The 16832-nt window shown below is 39.8% G+C and overlaps 1 protein-coding gene across 1 annotated transcript in view; it reads left to right on the top strand.

Moving 5' to 3' along the window:
- Positions 1-16577, top strand: part of DNAI4 (dynein axonemal intermediate chain 4) — a 118049-nt gene extending 101472 nt beyond the window's left edge. Inside the window, 2 exon segments of the mRNA XM_025288503.3 lie at positions 13712-13831; positions 16108-16577. Coding sequence (XP_025144288.3) covers positions 13712-13831; positions 16108-16266 — 279 coding nt within the window. The 3' untranslated portion in view covers positions 16267-16577.
- Positions 16578-16832: the final 255 nt, after the last annotated feature.

A 16832-nucleotide genomic window follows, 5' to 3' on the forward strand; every position in this document is an offset into this window, starting at 1 on the left:
TGGTTCATGCCTATATGGTTTTTCTGAGGTCTTATACACCAAAACAGAAAAGAGTATGTATTCTTCTATAATTAAGGTTTTATCTCCAAATAATAAAGCAGTTTTTCTAAGTTTTTATCCCCTGCTATTAGACCTTTTCATATGGACCCCTTTTGCTGGAAGCACTCTCCTCGCTCCTCACTCCTCTTCAATGTGTTAGCTCTTCACTCACACTTCAGATCTCAGTTCATACCTCATTCTCAGGAGAAACACTTTGGGGCTCCCTCCTATAGAACCTGCCACCCAGCCAGGCTAAATTTCCTCCAAATATCTTGAATGTGAAGGGCAATGTGCAGGGCTGGAGAGGGAAGGGAATGAGGAAAAGAGAGAGACCTGTGGATTCATGAAGCAGCAGGGGCCAATGTCCTACTTCTGAAAAGTACTGTTCAGGAAGTAGGAGGGACCATAGGCAACTTCAAAAAACCATTCTCCATGGGATGAATGATGTGCAGAAACAGCAAAGAAGCACTGGAACTGAAAAACCAGCAACAGAGGATGATTAATGACCCAGCAAGAAGCAGCACTGTGATGATAGATGGGCCTTGGCATAGAGTAAGATGCTAGAATTATGTCCTGGAAATGGAATAACACCAACTCTGAGAGATACTAACATTAACTTTTTTTGGTGTGTTGTTTATTTCTGCCAGGTGAGTGAAATGAAGACTTGAAGTTAGAAACTGAATTATAGAAAATATATTCCTTGGATTCCTGAATTTCTGAATTGAGATTCATACCTGCTGTGCTAAATATTTCTGTGGTCATTTGCATAGTGTCTGCCTCCTCCCTAGACTGTAAGCTGCTTGAGAGCAGGAACTATGTTTTGCTCACTTCCGTATGTTCAACACCTAGAACAGCACCTCCACAGGGAAATTATTACCACAAATATTTGCTGAGTAAATGAATTATCACATTAATGTAAGAAGTGTTGGCCATGCTTTCCCTATATTATAACATGCTCTAATATCTTAAATATGACTTCTTCAACATCCTAACAAAATGTCTTAATATCACAGAGGGTAAAAACATTTTAATGGTGGAAAACTTATAAAATGAGCCTTGAAAGTTGCTAAACGTAGATCAAAGGTCTTTTTTGTCTACAACAAGATTAAATCAATTTTCTCCCTTAAGACAAAAGATATAAACAAATCTATGATCATTTTCTTTGGGTGAGCATTACTGCTGCTTTTTGTGAGATTGTACTCTTGCTGACAATTTGGAGCAGTTTCCCTTCAGAGTAAAGCACTTAGCAAGATACCTGGTATGAAGTTGGTCCTCAGAAGTAGTCATTCTCACTTCAATGATCCCAGACCATATCCCCACTTCTTGCTCTGAGAACCTCTTTGCTCTTAGCAGCTGACTGGGTCCTTGCCAAGGCCCAACTCCTCCTGCGGGAAACACAGATTGTGCTTATGACCTCATTTGTTCCTTAATACAACATCTGGGCTTCATGTCTTGTTTGTTTAGGATATAGTACAATGTTCAAATCCACCCTCAGATCCATAGAACATTCACTAGGCTATTTGTCTCCATTTGCTTAGGTTGGCTTACCCAGTTGGTGATAGAACTAAAAGGCTAACAATTTACATGAAACTAGTCCTGGGTTAAATAGAAAGCAGAACATGCTCACTAAATTGGAACCTTTAAAAACATGGTTATAAATCTTATAAAATGAGCACTGCTTTTTTTTTTTTAATTGATGAGACATTTAGGTAGCATCGGTAATGTCTCATGAAAAATGTACTCTCTCCTTGTCTGTATGTTCTTTGGACAAGCCAGCTGTTAAAAGATATGATGTCATTATACCAGGAAGAACAAATGATCCCAGGACACTTTAGAGACCTTTTGTCATAACTCAATAATAGTTTTAGTGAATTTTCTAAATTATTACACATATTCTGATGATTGTTTTAACAATTTCTAAAAGCCCAAAATAACAATGCAAACATAAAAAAAATAAAAATTCTCTGTCAATACAAATTAAACATTATATATTACTGTTTCTGAGATCACTAATAAAAATAGTTTTAGCTGCTCACTTAATTCTCACTGATAGGGCATTTTAAAAATCACTAAAATGAATGGTAAAATTTTATCCATAAGATTATGCAGAGTTATCTAGATAAATGGTATTTCAATATTGGTTCTACAGATACTTGTAGAGTAGCAGTTAACCAGTTTTAAAGAGGGGAGGAGAAGGAGTTTTAAATGAAGAAAATAGTATGTGAAAGGCCTCGAAAAGTAGAGAACACAAACTTTTCCAAAAACTCAGATATTTGCTATAGGTGGACCATTTACAGTTTCAGGATATCAAAGACCTATACAAGTACTGCCAGATCATTAAAAGTCTTGCAGGCCATGTGAAAGGAATTTTTACTTCTTATTGAGGAAAACAGGAAATCATAGAAGAATCTTCAATGTTGGTAATAATCACGTGTTCTGGCAGCAGTATAGAGAACGGATTGATAAAGGATGTGAGGCCAAGTGAGAGGCCATTGCTGTAATCGAAATGGAAGTATAGATTAGAAGTGTGACAAAATGTGGTCCACTGAGAAGGAAATGGAAAACCAGTATTCTTACCTTAAGAACACCATGAAAAATATGAAAATGCAAAAAGATAGGACACTGAAAGATGAACTGCCCAGGTCGGTAAGTGCCCAATATGCTACTGGATATCAGTGGAGAAATTACTCCAGAAAGAATAAAGAGACAGAACCAAAGCAAAAACAACACCCAGTTGTGGATATGTCTGAGGATGGTAGCAAAGTCCAATGCTGTAAAGAACCATATTGCATAGAAACCTGGAATGTTAGGTCCATGAATCAAGGGAAATTGGAAGTGGTCAAACAGGAGATGGCAAGAGTGAACGTCAACACTTTAGGAATCAGCAAACTAAAATGGACTGGAATGGGTGAATTTAATTCAGATGACCATTATATCTACCACTGTGGGCAAGAGTCCCTTAGAAGAAATGGAGTAGCCATCATGGTCAACAAAAGAGTCCGAAGTGCAGTACTCAGATGCAGTCTCAAAAACGACAGAAAGATCTCTCTTCATTTCCAAGGCAAACCATTCAATATCACAGTAATCCAAGTCTATGCCCCAACCAGTAATGATGAAGAAGCTGAAGTTGAATAGTTCTATGGAGACCTATAAGACCTTCTGGAACTAACACCTAAAAAAGATGTCCTTTTCATTATAGGGGACTGGAATGCAAAAATAGGAAGTCAAGAAACACCTGGAGTAACAGGCAAATTTGGCCTTGGAGTACAGAATGAAGCAGGGCAAAGGATAATAAAGTTTTGCCAAGAGAATGAACTGCTCATAGCAAACACCCTCTTCCAACAACACAAGGGAAGACTTTATACATGGACATCACCAGATGATCAATACTGAAAACAGATTGATTATATTCTTTGCAGCCAAAGATGGAGAAGCTCTATACAGTCAGCAAAAACAAGACTGGGAGCTGACTGTGGCTCAGACCATGAACTCCCTAATGCCAAATTCAGACTTAAATTGAAGAAAGTAGGGGAAACCACTAGAACATTCAGGTATGACCAAAATCAAATCCCTTACGATTATACAGTGGAAGTGACAAATAGATTCAAGGGATTAGATCTGATACATAGTGCCTGAAGAAGTATGGACGGAGGTTCCTGACATTGTACAGGAGGCAATGATGAAGACCATCCCCAAGAAAAAGAAATGCAAAAAGGCAAAATGGTTGTCTGAGGAAGGCTTACAAATAGCTGTGAAAATAAGAGAAGTGAAAGGCAAAGGAGAAAAGGAAAGATACACACATTTGAATGCAGAGTTCCAAAGAACAGCAAGGAGAGATAAGAAAGCCTTCCTCAGTGATCAGTGCAAAGAAATAGAAGAAAACAATAGAATGGGAAAGACTAGAGATCTCTTCAAGAAAATTAGAGACACCAAGGGAATATTTTGTGCAAAGATGAGCACAATAAAGGACAGAAAGGGTATGGACCTAACAGAAGCAGAAGATATTAAGAAGAGGTGGCAAGAATACACAAAAGAACTGTACAAAAAAGATCTTCATAACCCAGATAATCACAATGGTGTGATCACTCACCTAGAGCCAGACATCCTGGAATGTGAAGTCAAGTGGGCCTTAGGAAGCATCACTACAAACAAAGCTAGTGGAGGTGATGGAATTCCAGTTGAGCTATTCCAAATCCTGAAAGATGATGCTGTGAAAGTGCTACACTCAATATGCCAGCAAATTTGGAAAACTCAGCAGTGGCCACAGGACTGGAAAAGGTCAGTTTTCATTCCAATCCCCAGGAAAGACAATGCCAAAGAATGCTCAGACTACGTCTCAATTGCACTCATCTCACCCATTAGCAAAGTAATGCTCAAAATTCTCCAAGCCAGGCTTCAATAGTGTGTGAACAGTGAACTTGCAGATGTTCAAGCTGGTTTTAGAAAAGGCAGAGGAACCAGAGATCAAATTGCTAACATCTGTTAGATCATCAAGAAAGCAACGAAGTTCCAGAAAAACATCTACTTCTGCTTTATTTACTTATGCCAAAGCCTTTGACTTTATGGATCACAACAAACTGTGGAAAATTCTTAAAGGGATGGGAATACCAGACCACCTGACCTGCCTCTTGAGAAATCTGTATGTAGGTCAGGAAACAATAGTTAGAAATTGGACATGGAACAACAGACTGGTTCCAAATAGGAAAAGGAGTACGTCAAGGCTATATATTGTTACCCTGCTTATTTAATTTATATGAAGAGTACATCATGAGAAATGCTGGGCTGGATGAAGCACAAGCTGGAATCAAGATTGCTGGGAGAAATATCAATAACCTCAGATATGCAGATGAAAGCACTTAGGGCGGAAAGTGAAGAAGAACTAAAGAGCCTCTTGATGAAAGTGAGAGGAGATTGAAAAGTTGGTTTAAAGCTCAACATTCAGAAAATTAAGATCATAACATCTGGTCCATCACTTCATGGCAAATATATGGGGAAACAATGGAAACAGTGACAGACTTTATTTTGGGGGGCTCCAAAATCACTACAGATGGTGACTGCAGTCATGAAATTAAAAGATGCTTGCTCCTTGGAAGAAAATCCATGACCAACCTAGACAGCTTATTAAAAAGCAGAGACATTTCTTTGCCAACAAAGGTCCATCTAGTCAAAGCTTTGTTTTTTCCAGTAGTCAGGTATGGATGTGAGAGTTGGACTAAGAAGAAAGCTGAGTGCCGAAGAATTGATGCTTTTGAACTGTGGTGCTGGAGAAGACTCTTGAGAGTCCCTTGGACTGCAAGATCAAACCAGTCCATTCTAAAGGAGATCAGTCCTAAGTGTTCATTGGAAGGACTGATGTTGAAGCTGAAACTCCAATACTTTGGCCACCTGATGCAAAGAGCTGACTCATTTGAAAAGACCCTGATGATGGGAAAGATTGAAGGTGGGAGGAGAAGGATACGACAGAGGATAAGACGGTTGGATGGCATCATTGACTCAACGGGCATGAGTTTGAGTAAACTCTGGGAGTTGGTGATGGATAGGGAGGCCAAGTATGCTGCAGTCCCTGTGGTTACAAAGAGTCAGACACAACTGAGCAACTTAACTGAACTGAAAGGAAGTTTAGATAATGGCAGAGGGGATATACAGTAGTGGGTGGACCAGAGGGACATTTAGAAGGTAGAAGTAATGAGATCCTGTGATTTAATGGGTGTGTGTGTGTGTGCAGGAGGATTCAGTCAGTGAAGAGTGAGGGAGCATGAGAAGTTGTGAATGGCCCATGAGAATATTTGAATGTATAGTGGTGCCATTTAATGAAAACACCCTCTGGAAGCAGTAGTAGGAATATTAGCCAAGGAGTAGCAGCACTAACTCTGTGTTAAAAAAATAATAAAAATAAGTTAGTGTTTGCTAATGAATTTATACAGTGATCTCATAATCATCATTACCACAAAGTAGCTTTGTATGGTATGCTACATAATTTGTCAGTATATAATTAACATTACTTCATTCGATGCTGTGATGTTTTTCAACTTACAAATTAGAAAATGTAATGCAGGTTAAATTACTTTCTCATCCTCTCTCAACTAAAAACTAGAGTGGCGATGATAAAACTCGAGCATTCTAACACCAAGATCACTATGGTGTAGTGTAATAATATTTGGTAGAATTATTATGATTACCATCAGTGATCAATTTATTAAAAGTTCTCTTTGTGCTATAGGCTCTTGATCAGTGCTCTTTCATACTTTAATCATATACCTGTGGCGGATTCATTTTGATATTTGGCAAAACTAATACAATTATGTAAAGTTTAAAAATAACATAAAATTAAAAAAAAAACTTTAATCCTGACCACTAGCCTAGTGTAGTCAGCAGTGTTATCCACATTTTATAAATGAAGAATCTGAGATTCAGAGTCATACATATTTCCTGAGGTCACACAGATACAAAATGACAGAACTGAGATAAAATTTCCCACATCTAATGCTACAGACACTACTTACAACTTTTATGCCAGTCTGCTCCCCAAACCATCTATTAGACATTCTTCTTGCCACAGTTCCTTTATAAGCAGTATATAAGTGAAAAGTTTACTGAATTCACTGTCTAGTTGTTAATTTTAAATTTTGGGTCATGTTAATTCGGGACCTTCATGTAATTGATCATTTTGAGCATGTGATAATTAAAGCCAATTATTAAGGCCAAATAATTCATCTTACTTTGCTGATGTTGCTGCAATCAATAATTACCATATATCAGTGGCTTTAAATAATAAGGATTTCTCGTTCATATTACCTGTTCATTACAGGTTAGCAGGTGGCCCTGATCCATATTGTTCTGACTCAGAGCCCAGATTCCTTCATCAAGATTGTTGTTGGTCACCAAGGCAGGAGGAGAGTGGTAGAACTGGGGAACCAGGCAGTGATCCTTAAATGCCAGGGAGAGGTGACATGTGTCCCTTCCACTCACATTTTATTTACTAAACTATGTCTCGTGGCCACAAATAAGTTAAAGTTCAGAGAAATATAATCCTACCATTTGCTTGGAACTAGAAACATGTCTTGGGGAAGGAAATGGCAAGCCCTCCAATATTCTTGCCTGGAGAATCCCACGGATGGAGGAGCCTGGCAGGCCGCAGTCCATGGGATCACCCAGAGTTGGACACGACTGAAGCAACTTAGCACAGAGACATATCTACTCTAGTAATTCATGACTATCCCAGGTATTAATCAATTTCACAGTGAAAGTTTCTAGAGCCAAATAAATTTGTGAAACATTGAGTTAAACAAAGTTAAAGAAGTTTCCTAACTACAAGTCTTGTTTGAGCCCTGAGTAAGCTTTACTGATATGAGTAAGCTTTATTGATCTTCAGGAAAGGGAATATTGTGATGGGATACTTTTTTCTCCAAAAATCATCTGAAAAGACTCATGTCCTGAAGACAACACTTTAGGAAAGAGTACTCTAAGGTTCTGCCTTTTTAGAACTTATTTCTAAAGAGGAAATAAGTGGAAAAGAGGAGAGGAAAGAAGGAAAGGGAAGAATAAAAGAAGAGGAAAAAACACTGCAAATTTATGGATAAACTTTGAGATTGAGAGTTATGCATAAAAGACCCCAAATTATATTTTTTAGCTAGTTGTGACCCAAAATTACATGTTCTGATCTCTTGCATATGAATTGTTAATTTACTTGAGTATATATTAAGCATCATATATCATGCTGGTCAACAAAAGAGTCCAAAATGCAGTACTTGGATGCAATCTCAAAAACGACAGAATGATCTCTGTTCGTTTCCAAGGCAAACCATTCAATATCACAGTAATCCAAATCTATGCCCCAACCAGTAAGGCTGGAGAAGCTGAAGTTGAATGGTTCTATGGAGACCTACAAGACCTTTTAGAACTAACACCCAAAAAAGATGTCTTTCATTATAGGGGACTGGAATGCAAAAGTAGGAAGTCAAGAAACACCTGGAGTAACAGGCAAATTTGGCCTTGAAATACGGAATGAAGCAGGGCAAAGACTGATAGAGTTTTGCCAAAAAAATGCACTGGTCATAACAAACACCCTCTTCCAACAACACAAGAGAAGACTCTATACATGGACATCACCAGATGGTCAACACCGAAATCAGATTGAATATATTCTTTGCAGCCAAAGATGGAGAAGCTCTATACAGTCAGCAAAAACAAGACCAGGAGCTGACTGGCTCAGACCATGAACTCCTTACTGCCAAATTCAGACTTGAATTGAAGAAAGTAGGGAAAACCACTAGACCATTCAGGTATGACCTAAATCAAATCCCTTATGATTATACAGTGGAAGTGAGAAATAGATTTAAGGGCCTAGATCTGATAGATAGAGTGCCTGATGAACTATGGAATGAGGTTCGTGACATTGTACAGGAGACAGGGATCAAGACCATTCCCATAGAAAAGAAATGCAAAAAAGCAAAATGGCTGTCTGGGGAGGCCTTACAAATAGCTGTGAAAAGAAGAGAAGCGAAAAGTAAAGGAGAAAAGGAAAGATATAAACATCTGAATGCAGAATTCCAAAGAATAGCAAGAAGAGATAAGAAAGCCTTCTTCAGCGATCAATGCAAAGAAATAGAGGAAAACAACAGAATGGGAAAGACTAGGGATCTCTTCAAGAAAATCAGAGATACCAAAGGAACATTTCATGCAAAGATGAGCTCGATAAAGGACAGAAATGGTATGGACCTAACAGAAGCAGAAGATATTAAGAAGAGATGGCAAGAATACACAGAAGAACTGTACAAAAAAGATCTTCACGACCCAGATAATCACGATGGTGTGATCACTGACCTAGAGCCAGACATCCTGGAATGTGAAGTCAAGTGGGCCTTAGAAGCATCACTATGAACAAAGCTAGTGGAGGTGATGGAATTCCAGTTAAGCTATTCCAAATCCTGAAAGATGATGCTGTGAAAGTGCTGCACTCAATATGCCAGCAAATTTGGAAAACTCAGCAGTGGCCACAGGACTGGAAAAGGTCACTTTTCATTCCAATCCCAAAGAAAGGCAGTGCCAAAGAATGCTCAAACTACTGCACAATTGCACTCATCTCACACGCTAGTAAAGTAATGCTCAAAATTCTCCAAGCCAGGCTTCAGCAATATGTGAACTGTGAACTTCCTGATGTTCAAGCTGGTTTTAGAAAAGGCAGAGGAACCAGAGATCAAATTGCCAACATCCGCTGGATCATGGAAAAAGCAAGAGAGTTCCAGAAAAATATCTATTTCTGCTTTATTGACTATGCCAAAGCCTTTGACTGTGTGGATCACAACAAAGTGTGGAAAATTCTGAAAGAGATGGGAATACCAGACCACCTGACCTGCCTCTTGAGAAATTTGTATGCAGGTCAGGAAGCAACAGTTAGAACTGGACATGGAACAACAGACTGGTTCTAAATAGGAAAAGGAGTTCGTCAAGGCTGTATATTGTCACCCTGTTTATTTAACTTATATGCAGAGTACATTATGAGAAACGCTGGACTGGAAGAAACACAAGCTGGAATCAAGATTGCTGGGAGAAATATCAATAACCTCTGATATGCAGATGACACCATCTTTATGGCAGAAAGTGAAGAGGAACTCAAAAGCCTGTTGATGAAAGTGAAAGTACAGAGTGAAAAAGTTGGCTTAAAGCTCAACATTCAGGAAACGAACAACATGGCATCCGGTCCCACCACTTCATGGGAAATAGATGGGGAAACAGTGGAAACAGTGTCAGACTTTATTTTTCTGGGCTCCAAAATCACTGCAGATGGTGACTGCAGCCATGAAATTAAAAGATGCTTACTCCTTGGAAGGAAAGTTATGACCAACCTAGATAGCATATTCAAAGGCAGAGACATTACTTTGCCAACAAACGTTCATCTAGTCAAGGCTATGGTTTTTCCTGTGGTCATGTATGGATGTGAGAGTTGGACTGTGAAGAAGGCTGAGCGCTGAAGAATTGATGCTTTTGAACTGTGGTGTTGGAGAAGACTCTAGAGAGTCCCTTGGACTGCAAGGAGATCCAACCAGTCCATTCTGAAGGAGATCAGCCCTGGGATTTCTTTGGAAGGAATGATGCTAAAGCTGAAACTCCAGTACTTTGGCCACCTCATGCGAAGAGTTGACTCATTGGAAAAGACTCTGATGCTGGGAGGGATTGGGGGCAGGAGGAGAAGGGGACGACGGAGGATGAGATGTCTGGATGGCATCACTGACTCGATGGACGTGAGTCTCAGTGAACTCCGGGAGTTGGTGATGGACAGGGAGGCCTGGCGTGCTGTGATTCATGGGGTCGCAAAGAGTCAGACACGACTGAGCGACTGATCTGATCTGATCTGATATCATGCTAGGTGCTTCACTTATGTCAGTTTGTACCATCTTAAAGACAACATAAAGTGCAGATTATTATCTCCTCGCAGATGAGGAAACTAAAGCTCAGAGAAGCCATTACACAATCAAAGCCATGCAGATAGTAACTTGAGTTACAGACTGCTGCTGCTGAGGAGAAAGAGTTGTGTTAACTTCCCAAGAAAATGCAGTAAGGGCTCCAGTTAGAGGCATAAGCAACAAACTGTTGTTGGTCAAGATATTAGAAAGATTAATTTTCATTTGGGTTGTCTGCTGTCTGATTGGACCTTGAAGGGTGTGAAAGGAGTCATATTTGGGTACCTGAGTGGAGAGCATTAAATGCCAGACTGCATTTTATTCTCCAGGTAATGCTGAGCCACTGAATGTTTTTGGGGTGGGAGTAACAGAATCAGCCAATTATAGCAAGACTTAGAATTTCAAGTTCAAAAGAGTTCTTTAAGTAATTCAATCTTACTCTGTCAACTCACAAATGGGGAAAACAAAGTAAGCCCCTGAGGCTCTGCAGCTGGGGCTTTCATTCTTGGCAGTAGCTTTTTCACCTGGATAATGGACATGGCTGGTTGCTTGCCTGCATTTGGTCACAGGCTGAGTTCAGGTCTTGCAGGCCTCTCATCTTCATCCCAGATTAGCAAGAGCCCTGATGAGGTCTTTAGAGCTGGCAAAAGAGGAGACTATTTTGAGCCTTAGGAGATCAAGTAAGGGTGATAGCAGAGTTCAGAGAAAACAGAGTATATCCAATATCTAGGGTAGGGGTCATTCCTTGGCTGAATAATTTTATTTTGGGTTTTGCAGAAGCATAGCCCATAGCCACTGATATACTGATTTACAGCTTTACTGCAGTGCTTTGTGAAAACTAGCTTTATCAAGTTGGGCTGTATAAGTCTCCAGAGAAAGGAAAAAGTTGGGAATACATGGCTGGATAATTGCTGATGTGAGTGCACTAGACTTGGTCATGCAGGCGCCCCTCTGGAGTTGACAAATGACACAGAGTAACCTGCAGTTTTGGCTCATCAAAGATAAGATAGCTCTGCTTGATGTCAAAACCATCCCTGCACCTTTGGTGATTTTCTTAGCCAATAAGAACTCTACCTCTCAGCTGTGCACACCAGAAACCCAAGTACAACTTATGGCTGCTCTCTCCCTTACCTCTGTTGCCCAGTCAGTACCAAATCCTTCAGTTATCTAATTATCCTTTTGCCCCATCCTCTCTACCACGACCTTAGTTTAAGACACCATTATATCTCATCTAAAGTATTGCAAAAGCCTTTTTCTGTTTCCCCTGCCTCAAACATTTTTCCCTTAACCCATTACCTATACTGCAGCCAGAGAGACAAAGAAAGCCTCCCTTCTTTGAAGCAGTATTCTATTTTTCAGAATCAGAGATGCGTCCAGTGGCAGCATAGATTATTTTGTTATGTTCTCTAGCTTCCCTACAGAAGAACGGCAATGTCACAAACATTATGGGTGAATTGATCTTAATCCACAGGCTCAAGTGATTTTTTCAACTATCACAAAGACTGGAGAAGGAAATGGCAACCCAATCCAGTATTCTTGCCTGGAGAATCCAATGGACAGAGGAGCCTGGTGGGCTACAGTCTGTGGATTTGCAAGAGTCAGACATGACTTAGTAACTATACTACCACCATCACAAAGACTCAGCAAAATCAACTAAATAATTATTTGTCCAATTTCCTAAAAAAGGAGACAATAATTCTTTAATATCTCAAATTCTAGGATTTTCAGTGTAGGTAAAAGCTTTGCAAGAGCTAGTGCTTTCAGAGGATTCCTGGAAGGGAAATTTCATTATTTAGCTGTTTGAGATTACGAATTCAGTTTTCTATTATAAAAACATGTGGTGATAAAGGCATACCTAAAAATGGCACCCCACTCCAGTACTCTTGCTTGGAAAATCCCATGGACGGAGGAGCCTGGTAGGCTGCAATCCATGGGGTCGCTAAGAGTCGGACACGACTGAGCGACTTCACTTTCACTTTTCACTTTCATGCATTGGAGAAGGAAATGGCAACCCACTCCAGTGTTCTTGCCTGGAGAATCCCAGGGACGGGGGAGCCTGGTGGGCTGCTGTCTATGGGGTCGCACAGAGTCGGACACAACTGAAGTGACTTAGCATAAGTCATAGGGTGAAGGATAGCAAGGAAGATTCTAGTCAGAGAAACTCTCCTGAATTCTAAAGGAACATTATCTTTCTACTTTGTCTGGATGATAAGAGAAGCAGACAATCAATAATTATTGACTGTTTATTTTGTCAAGCAGGAGACACATTATCTCATTAGCTCTAGGAAGTAGACACTGTCATCAATGCAATATTACAGTGAAGGATGCTTGGAGATGTTAAATATTAAGATTAAGATTCTAGATCTGGCAAGTGGGAAAGCAGGATTCAAGCCCAAAACATGAGAACCTGAATTCTTAAGTGTGCATTCTCATTGCTTTGAAATAGAAGGTGCTTTCAATACTTACAAAAACCCTTATGAGATAGGTTTTCCCTTCTATAGACATGATTGTGCTTGATTTCTCAGTCATGTCTGACTCTGTGTGACCCCTAGAACTGTAGCCCACTAGGCTCCTCTGTCCATGGGGATTCTCCAGGCAAGAATACTGCAGTGGGTTGCCATGCCCTCCTCCAAGGGATCGTCCCAACCCAGAGATCACCCAAATCTCCCGTATTGCAGGTGGATTCTTTACTGTCTGAACCACCAGGGAAGCCCAAAATTATTGGAAAGAGTAGCCTATCCCTTTTCCAGGGGATCTCCCCTACCCAGGAATTGAACCAGGGTCTCTTGCATGGCAGGTGGCTTCTTTACCAACTGAGCTACCAGGGAAGCCCCTATAGACATGATTGTTGAGGCTTAAACTGTTTAAAACTTGCCGTATATCAGTAAGGGGTAAGGCTGACATTGAAACTCAGTCTTGCCTACTTTTAAAATCCATGTTTTCCATGATGTCTTCCAAGTGTCCTGTTGTCTCATGAATGCAGCTAAATAGTAAGTGATGCTGTTCGGAAATGACTGAATAACTAGCAATAATCATAAAAACTCATTTTCAGAACTTCATGGTATCACCTATGTGCTTAGCAAATATCGTTAAAGTGAGGTATTGACCAATAAAATGGCAGGAAAGTTCATATAAATTGGCCGAGAGTGGGAGGGCAACTTCAAAACTTGGTTTGACAATATTCACCATATCAGACTCTCATTCAGTCCTCAGCAAAATGAGGGGTTTCATTTTTATGTTATTTACCTTCTGTGTTATGCTTGCCATTTCAGAAGCAAGGAGTGAAGGATCCAGGAAGCTCTGTGGGTCCGAGTACATACGCACAGTCATCTACATCTGCGCCAGCTCCAGGTGGAGGCGGCACCCGGGGGCACTCCTGCAGGGTCAGCAAGGTAACATGGATGCGCATGACTTCTTTATTTATTATTATTTTTTTGAAGATCTGTCTTAATAACTGTTTCTCTAGCTACTACTAAGCCACATCCATTTCAATCTAGGGAATTAATTATCAAAATAAGCTTAATTTGGCTTGGGAAAGAGATGAACCGCTCATTTAAAAAAAAATATGACATTGTATTCTTTAGGCCCCAGCTTGAAATGAGTTGACTGTGTGACTACTTTGGTGAGCTTAGCATCTATGGCAGGTCCTGGTGGTTGAGCAGGGAGGAGCAGGTGACTTCAAGGGCCATGTTGTAGAAGCAAGATTTTCACATTGGATAATTATAGAATATAATAAGTTGGCATTCAGGCAGCTGCTAAATGAGAATGGGAGGAAAGAATCTAACTTTTATTGAGCACTTATTATGTGCCAGGCAGTTTCATGTGCAACATTTCATCTTCTGATAAGGATCTTTGGAAGTAAGTAATGTTACCACCATTTAGTTTTACTGAGGACAAAATTGTTCACCCAGCCGGTCAGCAGTGTGGTTGGGAATAAAACCAGGGCTTTCTGACTACAAGAGTCGAGGTCTTTTCCTTATTTTATAGTGCATTTCAGGTGGCGAGAAGATGGTGGGTGTGTGTGTCGTAATACATAATGGCACTGTGGAGGTGGTGATGTTTGATACAGGCTCTAAGGAATTGTATGAGGAGTGGGATGGGAATTGTAGCAGTAATAATTAGGTGCTGATGAGAGTAGATATTGTCTCAAGATGAGAGTGAACCTAGTGCGCTTCAGAAACAGTGAGGCGACTGACTTCACTCATCTGTTTTTCAACTCAGGTCATTTCAAAGTTGACCATTTCCTACTAATCCTATATTAAAGTGTGAGGTAAATGTTATTTAAGATTCTATTTTAATAATTGTATTTGTTATGTCTTATAATTAAAAGTAAAAGATGAAAGTATGCTTATGTAATAAATGTTGTAACCACATACCTGATATAAAGACTTTACAGGTTTCAATTTGATTTAAAATGATTTTGGTAAGCAAAAAGATTTTGGAAAATGATCTACAGTTTTTGTATTTTGGTGGGCCAATGTCTTGAAAAATTGTGAATCAACCACTCCTACTTTAATAATGAGAGTTTCATAGTTACTGCTGCTGCTTTTGCTACTAAGTCGCTTCAGTCGTGTCCGACTCTGTGCGACCCCATAGACAGCAGCCCACCAGGCTCCCCCGTCCCTGGGATTCTCCAGGCAAGAACACTGGAGTGGGTTGCCATTTCCTTCTCCAATGCATGAAAGTGAAAACTGAAAGTGAAGTCGCTCAGTCGTGTCCGACTCCTAGCGACCGCATGGACTGCAGCCTACCAGGCTCCTCCATCTATGGGATTTTCCAGGCAAGAGTACTGGAGTGGGGTGCCATTGCCTTCTCCGTCATAGTTACTAGATGTTAATAAACAATAATGGTTTTTAATCTCAAGAGAATAAACATAATTTACCTCATTGACTATATTTTATCAATCTCTGGATTAGCAAGTCAAAATACAGTAAAAAATATATATATACATTTCAGTATCTGTAAGACATGGGACAATGGAATGTATGTCTGTGTAAGGCTATTCCCTTTTAACACCACTGACTTCATAATACTGTTATTTAACCTTTCACAGGCTTTCAGAGTACTTTCCCATACATTAGATGTTTAATCCACTACTGGCTTCCCAATCAGTATTCATTCATCTACATTTTTTCTGGTGCCTGCCAGTGTGCTAAGGTGCTGATAAGTAAGTCTGAATGAAGTTAAAGTGAGAGACGCTTATCCATGGACTCTGGGAACAACACTGATAAAACAGTGGGACCCACTTTTAATTTTCAAATATAGAGATTTAAATCTCCACTTCCTTCCTTACTGATCAGCTTTGCAGAATGTACACAGGGTTATTTTTTGGTTGATTGTTTTTGTTGATACCGTATAACTAGTATCTTTGGAAGCCGCTGGTCACCATGCGGAAGGAGCCAGTGCAGATGAAGTCAGGCCCTGACTTGGCTGCGAACTAGCTGAGTGACACTGGCTCTGTCACTCCTCTCTGCACCCACGTTTCCTCCTCTGTAAAATGAGGCGAGTTCTCCCTAAAATATCTAATTTCTCTGAAGCCCCAGACCAACGTTAAAAGTAAAAGTCATCTTCAGGATTCAATTTCTTTCATGCATTTCCCCCAAAGAAGAAGTTGGTTGCTGCCTTTGTCAGAGCACTCTAAGAAAGTTATTTTTTCCCTTCTCTATAGCTGAGAGAGGAAACCACTTCCAGCTGCCAAATGAACAGGAGATTTCTGAGGAAAGAGCAGCTCACAACCTTCCGAAGATGGATTTCGCAGGGGAGGAAAGTCTTCAGGGTGAGCAGCTGCCCATGGAAGGGCTTTGGAGGTCAAAGAAGCATTTGGTGATGTCAAGACAAGACTTGCAGACCTTGTGCTGCACTGAAGGCTGTTCCACGTCTGACCTGAGCACTCTTTGTTAGGACGGGAGCAAATCCCCAAGGGCGGCAGAGATTTAGCACATGTTTAATCACAGCGCTTTACTTCCCAGAATAACACTTATATTGTGTCATTAAACTAATGGCTTTTGGGTAGGCAGTTCTTTCCTAAAAGTTGTTGATGAAAGGCGTTTTAGCCACACAAAGTCTATTTTCTCCCTTTGCCAAGGTAAATGCACTGTTCTTTTCAAATTTTAACTAATCCTTTGAAAATTTAAATGCTATGCAAAATTGCAATAAAATTGCCATAAACCAAGCTCACTGTGATTTTTCTGTTTTTAAAACAATTTTAAATAACTTTAAAACAGTAAACAAAAATGCTAATGGTAGAAAAACAAAGTAAGCATAAAAAGAAAATAAAAACCAATGATTACTTCATCATTTAGAAATAACTAACCACTCTACTTTTGTGTTACTATGTATTATTACTGAAAATTTAAACTGATTCACAGTCAAGTATAAGAATCTAAACAAAGT

This window comes from Bubalus bubalis, chromosome 6 (genome assembly GCF_019923935.1).
Source record: "Bubalus bubalis isolate 160015118507 breed Murrah chromosome 6, NDDB_SH_1, whole genome shotgun sequence".
NCBI classification, from domain to species: domain Eukaryota; kingdom Metazoa; phylum Chordata; class Mammalia; order Artiodactyla; family Bovidae; genus Bubalus; species Bubalus bubalis.